This window comes from Mus pahari, chromosome 10 (genome assembly GCF_900095145.1).
Source record: "Mus pahari chromosome 10, PAHARI_EIJ_v1.1, whole genome shotgun sequence".
Classification (NCBI taxonomy): Eukaryota; Metazoa; Chordata; class Mammalia; order Rodentia; family Muridae; genus Mus; species Mus pahari.
Window position 1 is genome coordinate 40377960 of NC_034599.1, and position 18025 is coordinate 40395984.

Consider the following 18025-nt stretch of genomic DNA (forward strand, 5'->3'; position numbering starts at 1 on the left):
CACTACAGGGTAGATGTTCATGTGGAATCTCGTGTCATTTCATTTTGTAAAGTTGCTACCAGGAGCTGGAGAGTCAATGATTTTCATTAGGGATTCATGTGGTCAGAGGGGTGATTTCAGACATGTTCTTTAACATTTCTATCTGTGGCCAACTTCCCTGAAGGCCAAACTAGGGTCTTTACTTTGTTCTTTCCACCTCTGTGTTTGGTTTGGGCCTTTCCCATACTTTCTCCCCTTTCTATCTCCCTCTGACTAGTTCTCCCTATAGTGATAAGGCTCCGTGCCCACCACACATGAGCAGAACAGTCTAGAAACAGTGTCCCTGTTGTTTAGGCTCCCGACCTGGGGTGTGCGCAGTGCCCAGGACGGGTTCTATTTTCCGTCTCTACTGTCCTGTACAAATCAGAGACAGCGGTGGAGCCATGGGAGGTGCCTGGTGGAGGCTGAGCAAAGCAGCTAAGGACAAGGACTGTAGAACACTTTACCTCCAGACCCATGGCATCTTGTTCTGCCTGAGACCCACTGGACTGAAGGCAGTGGGTCCTAGTTTTAGTTCAGCGGGTATTTGGTATAAAGCGGTTCCATCCAGAGAGACTGCATTCCCTGAAGCAGCAGTGAATGGAGAAAGCCGTAAGGGGCCTGTGTTGGTCAGGCCTGCCACTGGATCAACCAGCCCCAGCCCTAAGCTAAAGGATGCTGAGGCCAAAACAGAGACAGGAAGGGGAAGGCTGGCCATTATTTTGCCGTCCTTACCCTCATTTTTGCTGAGGCCCCTGTGTTTTGTGTTTCTTGTTTTGCTTCTTATTCTCTCACTGACCTATAACAGACTGTGGAGGAAGGAACGCGCCAGGCCCGGCAGATCCTTCCTGCTTCCTGCCAGGGGTGAGAGTCTTTTTATACCCAGCTCAGCGGGCCTTGGACACAACACACCAAGCCTTAGGATTTGGAAGCCCTTGACTGGGGTTTCTTCCCTGAGCTGTTGAGTATGAAGAGGGATTCTTCACGGCACTGGACCCCCTCTCCCTTTCTCAGAGAATTCTTGGAAGTGATGGAGAAAGAGAATACGCTTGCCGTTGGCTTCCTTCTTGCTTGGATACCCAGCTCTGCAAGCTGGACCCCACTTCTGAACTCACAGGTTCTGTGACCCCAATATCACTTTCAACTCTGCCCTGGTTGGCATGGCCTGTGGGGCCCTCTGGGTCCCTTGGGGGAGTGCTCAGGACTCAGGAGACTTTTTGGATACTTGAAAGGAGAATGAGCCTTGAACCCCCAGGTAGACTTGGGCCCAGGTTGTGTGGCTTCAGGTGAGGACAGGGACATCTGCTGAGGATGGGAGAATAGTGGGTATTTCCCATGCCCAGAAGCAGAAGCGAGAGCGGACTGCTTCCTCTTTCTGAGCCCACTGACGTGCTTCATGTCCCCTCCGCACCCCCTTGCTCTCCTTACTTCCGCAGGCCCATGGTGAAGCAGTTTTCTTCACTCCGAACAGTGGCTACACCCTAACAGTGAAGGGGCAGATTACAGCTTTCTCAGGCTGACCAGAAACCAAGTACCAGGTCTCTAAGGCCTGGCATGGGCTGGGCACTCCAATCCTTGGCTGTACTAGGGCCTACCCATTGCTCCTCTACCCTCTGTCTCCTGCTCCATCCCACTGGAGAGCCTGCTGTGCCAAGGGCTACCAGCTACAGTTTCTATATTACCCTGTTCCTCTAAATGTCCTTCCCAGGGCTGTGCCCAACCTAGAATGGCCTCTTCTCCTGCACCCACAATCCTTATACCCTGCGGAGATCTGTTAGGTATGGATCATCCCAGACTCCTCAATACCTGAAAGAGCACAGACTGATCAGGGTAGGGGCTCCAGGTACCCAGCCTCACTTCAGCCTCACCGGTAGGGAGACAGAGGTTGGGGAAATAGGTGGCTTGAGATAAATTTAAGTTCATTAAATCCTTGGTGGCTGGCTTAGAGCATCAGGCTAAGGGGCAGCTGCTCTCTGATCGACAGCTTCCAAGATGCTGGCTCCTCCCTCCAGTGAGCTGCTAATCCCCCCACAGTGATGGATGGAGCTTTCAGGGCTCAGACCTCCCAGGCTTGATCTCAGCTCTGAGCTTGTGCCTTGCCCACTTCCCAGTCCTTGTTTACTTCTATTCTCTGATCTCCAAGTCATCCCTGCCTGCCACTCTTCCTCCCAGCTCATAGTTCACATTTCCCAGGAGCCTTCTTCAAGATTCATGGCCCTTGTTCTCGTCTGATTTTACTTAGAAACACTCTTGCTCACACCTCTTCATTCATTCATCCATTCATTTTCTTCACTCCTCTAGGTATTGGCTAAGTCTCTAAGGGGAATACAGTCTCTCTGGAGATTAACCTGACCTCTCCTCTCTCACAAGCATTTCTAGCAGGCCAAGCTAGACTTTACATCTCTTCTAAGTCCCCTGTTGTGCCTCACATACACTTATGTGTACATGTATGTGTTCACGTAGGGAGGAACTACTCAGGACACTAAGCGAAAGGATTCTGCATCCTCTTGAGGGCATCTTGCTTCAAGCCTGGTCCATGCCTGCTGCTCTCAAAACCAACGCTTGTCATCTTTCCTCCTTCCCCCTCCTTAGCCACATCCTCCCATGCTTGTGGTGTGATCAGACACTTTTCTAGACAAGGGCACACACAGATGGAAAGCTTTTCTACCAAGGGACAACCTAAGGCATGTTCAAAGCCATAGCTCCTCTGCTGAGTCTTCCTCGCCTTGCCCCAAGCCAGTGACAGTAGATAGGGTCAGGTGACAGGACCCAGGAGAACAGTCTATGGTGCCCCTCCTATGCTCCAGGGCTTAAGAAGGACAACACAGCAGCAGATGAGAGCATCATCATTTTATTTTAAAAAACTGCTTAGTGTGCAAAAGCCAATGCAAAACAGGAAGCCAGTGGCCTGGTGAATTCTCACACTTGGGGACCAGAAGTGAAAATGTTCTGTCTGCTCAGAGGAAACCAACAAACAATGTGGGGGTGCAGTGCTGGAGACCAAAGTCTTGGTGGACCCTGCCCTTCCCACTCGGCAATACACCCCAACCACCCTTCTCCTGCGGAACCATGGGCTTGGCTTCCATTCCCTAAAACCTTGCATAGGTCTTCTCGTTCACAAGCAGAGGGCTGCTGGGAGAAAGGTGGGTGGAAAATGGAAGAAGTCCTTCCTCTTCTATTTTAAGCCTGATCCTTCTCCCTAAAGACCATGGGCTGAGGCTCTCTAGGCCCCAGAGACCTTGTTTGTGTAAGGTTGCCATTTAGCCTTGAGAGCTTTGAGGCTTCCAGCTATGAGAATATTTTACAGTGGGTAACTTCAGTTCCACCATGCTGGGGTGAGAGTGTCAGAGAGGTGAATGGACAGTGTGTGTGTGTATGTGTGTGTATGTGTGTGCGTGTGTGTGTGTGTGTGTCTGTGTGTCTGTGTGTGTCTATGTGTGAGTCTGTGTGCACACAAATGTGTACATCATGCATAATTGAGCCAACTGGCAGGATCATGTCTAGTTGCCTGTCTCAGGAGGTTTAGTGTTGTGGTACCCAATGAATGTTTGCCCAAAGAGCAGGTGAATGCACCTGAATGTTTTCATTCACCCCTTCACCTCACTTTCCTGGCTTTATTCTCTAGTCTTCCTTCTAATGTTTGGTCCGCAGCCCTAAGTCCTACACTATTTAGGAGCTGTAGGGTGAAGAAAGTGGGGAAGGGAATAATAGATCCACGTGACTAAGCAGAGAGCATAGCAAACTGAAAATCAAGCTGGCAGCTACCTCTAGCTCTCTCTCTCTCTCTCTCTCTCTCTCTCTCTCTCTCAGGTTCAGGGTGATGTCTCCCAAGCACCCAGTCTGCTCAGACTCCTGTGACCGTCATAATCATCTCAATGCTGCCTCTTGAACTGCTTTCACCTGCATTCAAATGGTTCTTTGCCGTGAGTGGAAACGTTCTACCCATTCATGCGTTCATTTAGTCACCATTTATAGGGTGCTCATCACCATTCACCAGCATTGGCTGGATGGAAAGGGCACAGAGGTAAGTCAAGAGGTGTTTCTGCTGTTTGAGCTGGAATGAACGTTGGGTGAAGAAGCTTCAATGAAACGTCATAGAGAACTAGTGAAAACAGACAAGCTTCAAGACGACTGTCTCTCTGTGACAGATGAGAAGACTGAGGTATAGATTCATCTGCAAAAAGCACATCATACCTAGCATCCGGAGAAGCACTCTTTCCATTCCCTGGGGCTGCCCTTGAGGCCTCTCCAGCCCAAGAGCTTTGCTATCGTAATCGGTTAAGCCCGAGTGAACAGACATTACATGCTGGCCCTATCTCCACACCCTCCACTCCATACAAGGCTCCACAGCACTGGCCCTATTCCCTGTGCTGACTCTTTGCTGGCCTTAGATCCTGGGATCTCACCTTGTATTGCCTGTCATAGACTCCATGTCTGAGGTTTCCCACCTCCACTTAGCATAGTTAATATACCACACTCTTCACCTTTTTCCCATGAGTCCAGCAGGTGTGTACCCAGCAACCACGAGGTATTTGTTTCATACCGTGGCAGCTGCATGGGGCACCAAGAGCAACACTTACCACTTCATTTTCACCGATAGCCACATAGTGACAGGCCACATGTTGGAAGCACAAACAGGGTCTGAGTAGCTCAGAGGGGCTTTCCAGGGGGTACTTGGGCAGTCTTGAAACAGCAAAGTGGATGAAGGACATATGAGCAGGAGGAACTGGCATGCACAAAGGGCCAGGGGCATGCACAGCAGTTTGCTGGGGGGGGGGAGGAGGTAGGTGGGTATGAGGGCTGGTGGGGAGTGGGGGTGAAGATGTGAAAGGGAAGAGATGAGAAGGGACAGGAGGTAGCAGGGAGGGCTTGAAGAACCTTCTGGTTTGAGCGGAACCTTTGTGTGCTCTTACAAGCTGTCCAGTGGAACTCAGACCTCAAATTTGCATTTTCAACTCTTCAGCCCAGTTAATAGTAGGGGAGATTATTTAGTGGTGAGTGGGGGATGCTGGAGACAAAAAAAAAAAAAAAAAAAAAAAAGAAAAAGACCAGGAAGTGGTCTCAGAGAGTGTGATTGACTCAAAGTAGCTAGGCACGGACAAAGCAGGATGAGAAAGCTCCAAGGCCACCAAAGAGGCCAGGCTGAGGAGGCCTCTGATGGTCACCTTTTCCATTAGGCAAGGTCTGCAGGGTTTCCATGACTGTGGGGGTGGGGTTGTTATGAACCATCACGGGAACCAGCAGAGGCCATCTAAATGGAGGGGACAATGATGACTCCAGTTTAGAGACAGGAAAGGTTGAACCACCAAGGCCTTAGAGGAATAGATGCAATCAGGAGTCATGGAAACAGTCGTTGTGGTCCTCTACAGGGGCATTTTCAGGGCTGCTGGGACGAGGCTAAGGATGGGGACCGCTGTGTTGAGGAGTTGTAAATACTGCAGAGAGGCTGCAGGGCTGCAAGGGTGCTGCTGGGCACACATCATGCAGCCATGTAGCCGCAGGCCACGGGTGGGACAGCTCTTCTAAGGAGCTGTTTATGCAGGAGGAGGAAGGTGGCACTGTGTCTGCCCTTGCAGGTGGCATAAGTCACTGAAGGGACCACTTGGCTGCTACCTCACCCTGCTGATGGGCTGTGACTGTCTGAAGGCCTCTGAGACCCGAGGCTCATGGTCTGCTGTGCCCACACTGAACTCACACATGGTTCTGACACTGTGGGCCAATATGATGCCTGTCAACTCTTCCTAGAGAGTGAGTCAGGGGAATAGCTTGAGTTTGTGGGCTATAGATGACCAGGGATCCGCTCAGAACTGTCTTCTTGTCTCTATGCCTTGATGACCGATCTACCTAGGATGCAAGTTCTCCTAGAGAACACAGAATGCTCACCTTGAAATCCCCAGCTCCAAGACCTAACCCAGTGCTAGGGCCATCAATTCTTTCCTCTGCATGACATATCACTATTGAGTCAAAAGCTTGGCATCTTGGGGATCTCCACAACCCCGTCCCTACAGGCCCTGTTTTCCCTTCCAGGCCCATATCATGCTCTGTTTACCACCAATTTCAAGTGGAAGTCTCTCCAGCCTGTTGTCCTGTCCTGCTCTGTGTTTGAAGCAGCCTTTGAACTGTCCCCTCCCAATATACATGTGTAAGCATCTGTACTGACTGAATGTTGGTGACCCTCACCCCTCAGTGATAAAGCCCTAACCCCTAATGTGATGGTGGGGCCTCATGGAGGTTTTTAGCCACTCATAAGGATGGAGCCTCATGCTGGGATTAGTGTCTTCAAAAGAGGAAGAGACCAGAGGTATCTCTTTCTATCCCCAAGGCCACAGTTCCAGGGTATCTGTGGACAATGAATAAAGGCCCTCTGTGGGGACTGGATGAACCAGAACCTTGACCCTCAACTTCCAATCCACCGGAATGCTTCTGGTTAAAGCCCCACCCCCTGGCTGTGTGCTCTCTTATAACCAGAGTGACAGCAGCTTCTTACCCTGCTTATCAATTTTCTGTCTCATCCTAGAGTAGGATACTGGTTTCTCTCAAGGCACTTGTCACAGAGGGCAACACTTGTCACTGCTCAATTGCTTGGCATTCATCTTTATGATCGGATGGTGTGCTCCGTGAAGCCAAGGCTGAATATCACATGTGGCATGCAGCAGGTGACAGCTGTGCTGGCAAGATGGGTCAACAAGGAAAGATACTTGCTGCTGGGCCTGATGCCTTGAGTTCTCTCCCTAGAGTCCATATAGTAGGAGGAGAGAACCAACTCCATCAGGTTGTCCTCTGACCTCTACATATGTAACACACACAGAGGCACTAAAACAATAAACACAGGGGAAAACCCTCAAAATTAAATGGTGGCTTCAATAAAGGCTTCCCTGGCTCCTGCCTGGTTCCTGCCTGGCTCCTTTTGTTGAATGACTTATGCTTTGGCTAGAATCACATTTTTAAAACACTAATTTCCTCCTACCCATTAGCGTCTACAGGTTCTCAGCACTCGTTTGGAGATTTATGGGAAATCCAGTAAAGTTCAGATCACTCTGATAGTGAGGAGGCAGGCGCCATAGCCTTCTCATTAATAACAATACACTTAATTTTAAATTGTGGGTTTGTTTCAAAAGAAACCCTCAAACCCATGAGCTCTGCAGGAAATGAGTGAGTCAGGTTTCTCAGTACCGGGTGTCCTGTCCGTGGGGATGATAGCATCGGTACCCAGTTTCTTGGATATGCCACTTAGGCTTTCAGTGTTGCCCCAGGCAGGCAAGAGCCCAGGCTCCCCTTTCTCCAACCTTCACAAGAGGGGCTCTGGGAACTTTTACCCAGTGGTGCAGGTGTTGTGTGGGCTCTGTGGGTGGTATCCAGACTCTAGGGGTACTGAGTGTTCTTTGGTCACAGTGTGAGCTCTGTGTAAATGGGCTGACTTTTTAGGGGGCTGCACATTCTGTCACTGTGTATATGGAGTCAGGGGGTAGAGGTATTTGGTGGGGGGGGGGACAAGGCAACCTCTCAGCTATAGCTATTTACAAATTTGGGGAAACACGGTTTGACAAAATTTCCTTCTCTGTCAGTATGAGCCCATTTCCCCTCTCTCGCTGCTAAGAGGAAGTTCCATTAGCTCACAGAAACCCAGAACCACACATTCCTCAGTCTGGAAAAGCCCTTGAAGAAGGTAGCTGAAAACGGTGGCCTTGTGCAGGGGACTTTAGTCTGAATTCCAGAGAAGCCTAAATGGAGTGTTTTATCAGCTGCTGCCTGGAAGAGCTCCCTAAGCTTCCCCGACGCCCTGGCTGAACCAAGGAACAGCTTGACTTTCTCTCCTCCTGACTGGTTCTAGACTGCCGACCCCCACGGCCCATCTCTGCCTCCGTTCTGTCCTGCAAGCCTGCAGGTTTTCTCTCCCAGCTGAACTGGGCCTCCTTCTCTCCACAGTGACAAGGTCTCTTCTCTCTTAGCCATCTAGTGCTCAGGCTCCTTCCCCTCTGCTTCAGGGGCTTTTCCCCAAGGAAAGAAGCCGTCCCCAGCCCCATTTTCAGGAAAGAACGGTCACCACACTTTCTCTTTCCTGAGCCAGCCAGGAGGTCCCCCCGAGTGGATATGTGCTCATGTCACATGCACCTGTGTGGTGCAGGGGGAGGGCCAGGGTCTTTCCCCAACAGCCTTTCAGAGTGAACAGGGAAAGCATGTGGGAGATAGGGCAGAGGTAGGGGGAGACAGGGCATCGTGGTCATCTTCTCAGACACACAGACACCTGGGACTCAGGCCCTAGGTTTGCTGAACCCACATGGCTGAGTTCAGAGAGATGTGCCAACTGATACATTGATCATTGTGGAAAATGCCTTTCGAACAGAACTCAGGAGGCTTCCAGTGTGTGGGAAGCACCTAGAAAGGCCCTCAGGGTGGTTCACTTACTTCCTGGGAGGGCCTTGTGAGGTCCTCACTGTCAGAACAAACATCCTAAATACTGGGCTGTGCTTTCTGTTGTTTAGTCTTCTGAAAGAACACTCGGCCACCTCTCTCATTCGTACCTGTTCCTAAGAGAAAGCCTATTTCCCTTTCTAGCTCTAACCGCCCTTGACAGCTGTTTACAGCTGTTTACACCTGGAATGCCAGATGCAGGGCACCACACCGATGTCAACCTCATGACATCACCATGGCAACTGTCATTCCATGTCACTGTGGGGGAATCAGAAACTGTGAGAGAATATGTGCCTTCCCCAAAGTCACCTTTCATGTTGAAGCTGAGTCTGGGGCCCAAGTCCTCGGCCCTTGTTAACACCCATCATCCATCACTCACAGTTATCCTGAGAAATCCGATCGCTTCCACAAGACACCTGACTTTTTTATTGGGATGAAAACACACACCACTCGTTCCACTTGAGGCACATCCGTGCCCACTTTCTCAGTGTGACTCAACACTCCTGGGGATGGAGCACTTCGGGTACATTTCAATTTTCGAGCTTTAGATACAGTCAGGAAAACTGAGGCTCCAGGAGGAAACGTGACTTGCCCAAGGTCACACAGCTAGAAACAGAGCAGGCAAAACTAGACCTCCTGAGAGACCCAGAGCCCTGCGCCTGTGCCACGCTGCCTCCTCAATAAATAAGTGAGCAAATAAATAAATAAAGGTTCCCAGGGGGGAGTCTCAAAGAGCTCTCCCAGTTCCAGAAGGAGGTCTGGTACCAGATCAGGGTCATGACCTTCTTGGCAGGATGCCAAAGTTCATGGCTGGCCTCACCGGGTCACATAGTCTATATTTGGAAAGCTTCAGAGAAACTCTGGGCTCAGGGATCAGCAGCCCTGCTGCTTCTCTTGGTATCCTTGCTTGGGGGCTACAAACTGCCTCTGTTTGAAGACAGGTCTCAAACGCAGTATAGGGAGGCAGGGACCAGCCCTGGACCGCAGTGACTTGCAGCTCCCTAGGCACAAGGTCCTTGTTTCCCACAAGATCTCTGAAACACTAGCATGAGGCGGAAGCTCCCCAGGGGGCAGATGGTTTCCGTAGTCCATTTCCTTCCAACCCAGGGGTTGGCAGGACCTACAAACTATCACCCCAGGGGCAACTTGGTTAACATTCAGCATGAGGGACTTCATTATTTTAGTCCCCTGAGGAAGCTGCTGGTCCGAGGTCACACAGCTGAACACAGAGGTGTCAGCCCAGCACCCTGTTCTCTGGGTCTGCAGTTAGAGATTAGCAGCAAAAGCAGACATAAGTCCTGAGCCTGGGCCAGTGCTCAAGCCCAAAGGCCACATAAAGGGTAGTGTACCAACACAGCCAGCCATCATTAGGTCTGGTCTGACGTCACAACAGTGAGCAGCAGGGAGCAATGGCTTGGCCACTGCTGGTAATTCAGGAGACACAGCCATAGTAAAAAGATGAAGATGTCTGTCTGCAGACGGGTAGCAGAGACACCTCACATGAGGAACAGAAATTCTGGGTCTCAGTCCCTTTTGCCACAGTTCTGAATTGACTGGCTGATCATTCAGGGCGATGTGTACCCCAAGATCTCCCAGCGACAAGTAACCCATCCTAGCTGGGGACCATCTCTACAGGACAAAATTAAACCTGGCTCCTGCTCTGCCCTTTATCTCTCGAGCCCTCCCTTTACCCTGCAGCAGGCTAACCACTCCAACACCTCTGCAGACATCCAGGCTCATCTGACTTCAGACCTGTAGTCTTACCACATCCAGGAAGCCCTGAGGTTCCACGCAAACACAGGTCCTTCCAGCGCAGGACCCAGCCCTGAAGCATGAGGAGGTATCTGCTCAGCTCTACTGGTGTCTACAGAGCCTCACTCAGCAGACTAGCCACAACCTCTCACGTACCGGACACTTGTGCCGCAAGATGGCCTTTCCCTGCCCTGTGGAGCCTGGCTAGCCGGCCACAGTGGGCCTGCAGAAAAGGACCCACGTATTTCTTTGACTCCTGAGCCTCCCAGTTGCGGGGAGGGGATCAGGCATAGCTGGAATACAAAGAACCCTTAGCCCCTGTCATTCTTCTACCTGCAGGCTGGAGATCAACGGCAGGCTGACCAGGTTAGAGCCAAGGCTATCCAGGAGGCTACCAGGGGCTGACCCACAGTCCAGAGGGGCAAGTTTATGGGCAAACCTCCAACTTTCTATGCTTAGGTCTTCACAGCTAACCACATCCAGGAGTGACCACTCTTCGGCCAGTTGATTCCACTGTCTACTTGGTGTCCCTGGTGGAGCAGAGGCCATCCCTTGAGACTCCTGTTTCAAATAACCTGCGGCCAGAGCTGGTGGAGGCCAAGCGAAATCATCCTGCAGGTGTACCCCGAGTTCAGGATCAAAGGCATCTGTCAAGGGAATCTCTTCGTCCAAGCGTTCTGCTGGGTCTGCTGCCTCCTCCTGCCATCTGGTCTGTTTCTGGTAGCCCTGGAATGTCACCATGATTTGGTCTTTCTCCTCAGGGACTTTAGGCTCTAAGAGACAGACAGGGCTCGAGGCAGAGGCATCCAGTGTGTACTTAGGCTGCCCCGGAGAGTTCTGAACTAGGTTAACATCACTGTCATCCTGGTCCTGATGGGTATATCCAAGCTGCTGCTTCCAGGAGGGCCCCAGGCTGGAGTGTAAGCTGGGCTCCTGAAGGCAGATCCCACTGTCCGTGTTGTCCCCACAGGTGGCCCGTAGCTCTGGAGGCTCTTCTTTTCCCAGAGTCCCCTGTATCTGGGGGTGGGAGCCAGGGAGGAGGAATTGGGACTCTTCAGTCTGAAGTGATGGTTTGCCACTGCCAAAGCCACTGTCGGTGCTGCCATGCAGGTCTGAGTCTCTCAGCTCTGGTGACACCTTTGGGAAAGCCTCCAGGTCCAGGATGTGAATGGCATCGGGAGTTTCTGGGCAGAGAGGGTCGGCCAGGAAGAAGTCATGAGGCTTCTTGAAGACCTGGGAGGAGAGGCAGGGTGAGCATGATGATTGTCATAGTCAGTTTGACGGTATTGAGAACCACCATGTGGTTCTATAGAGTATGCCCATAGGGCTGTTTTGAAGAAGGTTAAGCTGAGCTGGGAAGACTTACCGTGAATGTGATGCTATCCCATGGGCCAAAGTCATGGGATGCATGAAGATGAGAAAGTGAGCTGAGCACCAGCCTTCACCTCTCTCTGCTTCCTGACTGTGGGTGTGATGCGACCAGCCACGCACGCTCCAGCTGTGCCATGCACACACGCTCCAGCTGTGCCACGCACACAAGTTCCAGCTGTGCGACGCACGCACGCACGCACGCACGCTCCAGCTGCACCACGCTCGCACGCTCCAGCTGCCGCGCCTTCCCTCCCATAATGGACTTCTCCCTCGAGCCACGAACCAAAGTAAAATCCTCAAGTTGTCTCTCCTGGGTGTTTTGGCACAGCACTGAGAAAACTAACTAATACAGCGAGAGAGGTGTGGCCACCTGCAAGGACCTTCCCAGGTGCCAGCTGAGGGACTGTGGAGGAGGCATAGAGGAGGTGCAGAGCCTGGGCAGTCTGCACTGAGCTCCCTGGTTTGTACTGGCATTAAAATTTTACAATTTCTCCCCCAAAGGCATTTCATGGTTTGGTCCCAGGCAGACACGTAGGAAGCTGGTGTTCCCAGGGCCAGATTTCACAGGGTCTTGCTAAGACTGGAGAATACACCTAGACCCTCCACTTGTGAAGCTCTCTGAAGCCTGGAGGAGGCTGGAAAAGCCAGACCCCATCCAGGAGTGTGTGTAAATTATTCTGACAACGACTCCATGTAAGAAATAGATGCTAAGTAGGCACCTGTGTGTGCAGCTCGTGGGAGTCACTGAAACTAGAGTCACAAGGGAACAGCATCTACGGGCCACAGTGCATTTTCACCCCATCCCGCCCCATCCATCTCTCTCTCCTGCCCTCCTTTGCATTTTGTAGCTTGCAGCCAAGGGCTTGCTCTCCTTAGTTACCCTGGAGAAGCCATGTAACCCTTTGCACTTTGTTCCTCTGCTCTAGCCACAGTGGTCTTCTTCCTGTCCCAAACGCAGCAACAGCAGCCCTGTCACAGGACCTTTGCACAGGCCAACCCCTCAGCTTGGCACTCCATATGGCTGTCTCCTGCCCCTTATTCAGCCCAGATGCCACCTCCTCAGAGAGACTGTGCAAGACCAGACCAAACCAGTGCCCCAGCCATTGTCTCAGTGTCTCCTTCCTTCCTTCTTCCTAAACTTAGTTCTTGTATGTGCTGGCTCGTCTTATGTCGACTTGACATACAAACTACATCTATTTGAAATGGGGGAACCTTAATTGAGGAGACACCTTCATAAGATCCAGCTGTAAGGCATTTTCTTCATTAGTGATCAATGCGGGAAGGGCCAGGCTATTGTAGGTGCTACCACCTCAGGGCTGAAGGTCCTGGGTTCTATAAGAAAACAGGGTGAGCAGTGAGCAGCGCCCCTCACAGTCTCTGCATCAGCTCCCGCCTCCAGGTTTTTGCCCTGTGTGAGTTCCTGGGCAGTGATGTGGAAATGTGAGCTGAATAAACCCTTTCTTCCAAGCTTGCTTTTTGTTCATGGTGTCTCACTACAGCAATAGAAACCCTGACTAAGACGATATGAATTCTAAAGGCAGTAACTGTCCGGTCTTACCACTCTAAGAGCCTAAATTCACTCTAAGCTGAATTTAAATTAGTAGGAACTCAGGTTTGTTGACTGACGGACAGACCTCCAGACTGGCTGACTGGCTGACCATGCCGCACCCCTGCCTTTCCTCAGCACTTAAGGCCTCCCGCGCAATTCCTCCTGGTTGTGGCCCCCTTATCACCATAATGATATAGTGATGAAAGACATATCTGTTAGCAGCTTGCTGCTGAGCCAGTCTCTTTGTCTTTTCTGTTCTTTAGCTTCTCATCCATAGATAGGATTAATGCCAGCATGCGCTTTCTCATGGTGAAGTTTGTACCGTGCTTGGATCATTTAGGTTACATAGAAGACACTCAATAAATATACGCTGAGCTGAATTGTAAATGGTAATTCTGTAGGCATATCACTACCTCTATATCCTACGGGAGGAATCTAAAGCTCCGAGTGGTTAAACGATGTGCCTCAAGACACCAGCGATGAAGGACAAACCTGGAATTATACACAGCTACCTGGATTTGAAGTCCCCAGTTTGCTTAATAAAAGTGACGTCAATGACCGGTTGGATGGTCAGCTCAAATCAGCAGATAGCTGAGAATTAATTAAAGCATGTGCCAGGGCTGGCGCTCTCATACTGGTTAACCCCACAGACAGCAAGCAGCACCTGATAAATGGAACTGGGTTGTTTACATCGGAGGAGACAAGCTCCAAAGGAGCAGCGATGCTGTGACCCACAGGTCCACAAGGAAACAAGCACTACCCATCATTCCTGGACATTTGGTAACCTCTGATCTCTGCCTGTCCCATGGCTTTAAAGCTAGCCTTTGACACCTGGCTAGCACTGGCTGGCATCAAGCCCTGGGGACCCCTCGAGGCCACATGACTCAGTTTCCTGTCCCATAGCACTTACAACCAGGGAGAATGTTCGGTAGCTGGCTCCAAAGCCTCTTAGCTCCATCAGCGCGCTCATGCACTCAGAGAGGCTCCAGGCTACCCTCCCACACTTCTGGCTCCTGGTCTCCACAGGGCCAGGCTCGATCTGCTGTTCATTCATCCCCAAGTCACCAAGCACCAGGGCTCCAGGCCCCTCACAGAGCATGAGCTAAAGTGCCCATGGAACAGATCAGGGGATGGGGAGAGGGGCACCGAATCTCCCAGGAGCACAAAGACGATGAGGACCAACTTCAGCGAGATACAAGGAAGAACTATTAAACCCTTGAGAGCTTCAAGGGCTGGGTGAGAACAGACTCTTGTCTAGGCAAAGGCCCTGATTAGGCCAGGGTATGTGTGTGCACTCGTGTGTGTGTGTNTGTGTGTGTGCATGTGTGTGTGTGTGTATGTGTACATGCACACACACATACACACACACACACACACACACACACACACACATATCCTGTAACCATCTATTATACTAGACTTTACTCAGGGTCCAGGGGGTCCAGGGTCTGTGGCTATCCACCTCTGACACAGTCTGAGACTAGTCAGGGACAACCAGAGGTGTGGGGACTATTACTTGTTCTTGTAGGATGGCCTCAAGAGGCTGGCTTGCCACACATGCCTCCATCCAAGAGGGGACAGAGGTCCTGCCCTCTCCTCTCTAGGTCAGCTCTCCACTCTGTTCCCTCCCCTCTGTGACCACTCCAGCTCTTCTGTCTCTCTGAGTCTCTTCCCTCAGCAGCACCAGGACGGGATGCTGCAAAGCCTCCCCGACTACTCCTCCCAGCTGTGTGGTCCTGTGAGTGGAAGCAACCCCTCTGTCCTCACTTGTGAAATGAGGATAATGGCCAGGACCAATTCATGATACACAGTGGCGGGTCCACAGGCCATTGTGTTGATGATGAAACTGTGATTATTTAGTGTGCATGCACCGGTGTGCACACCTGCATGCTCACCTGTGTGCACACCTGCATGCTCACCTGTATGCACACCTGCATGCTCACCTGTGTGCACACCTGCATGTTCACCTGTGTGTGCTCCTGCACATGCATTCTGTTTCTGCACTACCCAGAGGCACTGTTCTTCAAGCTGGGTTTAGCGTTTGCTTGCCTACCCCATATTGCTGGATGAGGGCGCCAGACCATGTGGGAATCCAGGAAGGACAGAGCACTCACCAGGGCTGCAGGCAACTTCCCCGGGTGCCGGATGTACCACTGGAGAGCCAGACAGACCAGGACTCCACAGAATAGCAGGATAGATATGACTAAGATGCTGAGGTTGGTCACAGTGAAAGCTGCAGACACAGAAAGATGTGGTACATAAGGTATAGTCCTCAGAGATCCTCTGGCTATCCTCAGAATGCACTCAGTGAATGGCCCCAGATCATTCCCACAGGCAATAGGAAGGTCACAGCCCTAGAGATAGTTTGATTCCTAGAAATGTCAGCCTTCACCAGTTCCTTCAGTAACACACTGGGTCTGCCTCAAGCCACCCACACATGATGGCCAATAAACACTGAGGCAGGATAATACGGTGAGTGAGAGTGGAGACTGAGATTTCTGCTTTACCTTTAACTGCCTATGGGACTGTGGACAGAATAACGAATCCCTCTGAGTCCCACTGTCCATATATACAATGGGACAGTTACAGAGCCGCCTCATAGGACGGCAGTCAAACATCATGCCTATGTCACCTGACCCTAGCAACAGTCTTAGGAAGCCGATGGCAGCATCACCTCCTTTTACATATCGAGACCCTGAAGCCCAGAGAGAGTAAGTCACTTGCCCAAGGCCACATGTCAATAAGCTGTGGCAAACAACCCTTTTGACTCTAAGGATGATGGAACCTCTTCCTGTAAGTGGCCAGAGGTGACCTGTGAAGATGGTTCGCTAGTCTCTTGATCCAGAAAACCCTACAAAATCATAAAAATCAAGAGGTTCAAACCTTCCTGTTCACTTTAAGAACACCTGGGAAATTGCCCAGGCCATATCTGCAAAGCCACCAAGTATCAGAAGGATGTCACTTTAAAGAAGCAACGTGTGCCATTCCGGTGGTATAATGGTAAAGTTGGTAGGTGTGCCCAGGCCAAACACTGGGGTTGTACACAGGAATGGTGGCCAAAATAGAGTGAATTTTTTGCTGCACATGCTTAAAAATGCAGAGAGTAACGCTGAACTTAAGGGTTTAGATGTAGATGCTCTAGTCATTGAACACATCCAGGTGAACAAGGCACCTGAGATGCGCCGACGAACTTACAGAGCTCATGGCCGGATTCGCCCATCCATGAGCTCCCGCTGCCACATGGAGATGATCCTCACTGAGAAGGAACAGGTCCTTCCAGTCAGAAGAGGAAGCTGCATGCAAGAAAAAGATATCCCAGAAGACACTGAGGAAACAAAAACTCATGGCCCGGGAATAAATTCAGGGTAAAATAAACGCAGATAAAAGTTTTTAAAAGCGGGGTGGGGTGATGGAAATGCAACCAGCATCCCCAGCAGCTGACATACACTCAGTGACTTCTCCATGTGACTTCCACAACAATGAGCTGCATTGAAACTTTTAGTACAAAATCTATGAAGAGTCCTTTTCATGTCTGTTAGATGGGGCGCTCCCAGAGCACACACTGGATACAATGTGATCACTTAAATTAGCTGCCTGATGTTGCTAGTTAAGGCTCCCTCTGGGCAGTCAGGAGGAAGTCTCTCAAGGGTGAGACCCAGTTTCTACACCTGATCCACCGTCCTGGCAAAGGGCCCTGGCTGAGGACCTGCAACAGCTCTTCTGGCTCTGTCTGGCAGCTCTGCCAAAGAGCCAGCTCAGCACTGCTTCTTCTGGGATACTCAGGGTGTGGGAGGAGCCCTTCCCACACTGGGCCCTGAGGAGGAACAGCCCCAAATAGGACCAAATAGGAACTAGTGCATTTGGGCTGGAGAGGTCCCCCCGGAAGCCAAACTGGGCTCAGATTAAGGACCCCAGTGTATGCTCCTGGCAGGAATGAAGCTATTCTGAACAGACACTTAGCATCCTTCCTTTTGGCCATCTGACTCCAGAAACAATAGGCTTCTCTGAGGAATCTCATGCCGAAGGCTGGTGCCAGACAAGGGGAACGTGTCTCTTGGGGATTTCACACTGTTCTAAGGACAGACCAACTTGAAAGACTGAGGCTGAGAGAACGGTATTTCGTGGGACCACACACCCTGACCCTGCCTGCTTGCTTCTGCATACCTGGGGGACTCTACTTAAACCTAAACACCATGTTAACATGAATGCCCTTAATGCCCTGGAAAATGGGCTTTCAGGACCACCAGCCCTGGTTGTTTCTCTTCTGAGTGTGGCCACATTGAATACATTCCCTCTTGCTGGTTTTCACTCTGAGTCTTTAATGAGTCTTTGATCTATCTTGTTGGGATCCTGTCAGGGGCTAGGTAATAATTCTGACTCACAGCTCTGGTAATAATTCTGACAAGTGCATCTGACAGAAGGGGGGCTGGGGAGATCCCCCAGAAGCCCAGCTGCTTCTGCCGAGAAAAAAAGGCACATTTTGAATGCCAGCCACTCCCACCAGGTATTGTGGACAGAAAGAAAAAATTAAACAATCCCCCAGAGCTGCTGCAATTATGCTGTGCTGGGGACTTTTCAAAAATCGTCCCAGTTCACCCCAGTCACGATCATCTGCCTTTTTACCTATATATGGTGAAGCAGGGAAATGAGTATTTGGACCACGGTTTAGATTCCTAAGAAAGTTTTGACCCGTGGTGAATTTCTCCTTTGTTGGTGAACTTTTGATTATGACTTCATATTGATTAAGGGGTCCTTTGAGCTGTGTGTGTATGTACGGCTTTGTGTGTAGTGTGGTGTGTTATGATGTTGCTTGTTTGTGTGGTCTGTGCATTCCTGTGTGTATATGTGTGAATGTGTGTGTGTGTGTGTGTGATGCCTATGCAGGCTAAAGGGTATGTGTGTGTATGTGTGTGTGTGTGTGTG

At 50.8% G+C, this 18025-nt stretch overlaps 1 protein-coding gene across 1 annotated transcript in view; it reads right to left on the bottom strand.

Annotated features, from left to right (window-relative positions):
* Window positions 1-8833: 8833 nt before the first annotated feature.
* Window positions 8834-18025, bottom strand: part of Il10ra (interleukin 10 receptor subunit alpha) — a 15722-nt gene continuing 6530 nt past the window's right edge. Inside the window, exons 6-7 of the mRNA XM_021206969.1 lie at window positions 15217-15335; window positions 8834-11415 (exon numbers count right to left, since the gene is read on the bottom strand). Of these exons, the coding sequence (XP_021062628.1) occupies window positions 10504-11415; window positions 15217-15335 (1031 nt within the window). The 3' untranslated portion in view covers window positions 8834-10503. The remainder of the gene's footprint in view (window positions 11416-15216; window positions 15336-18025) is intronic.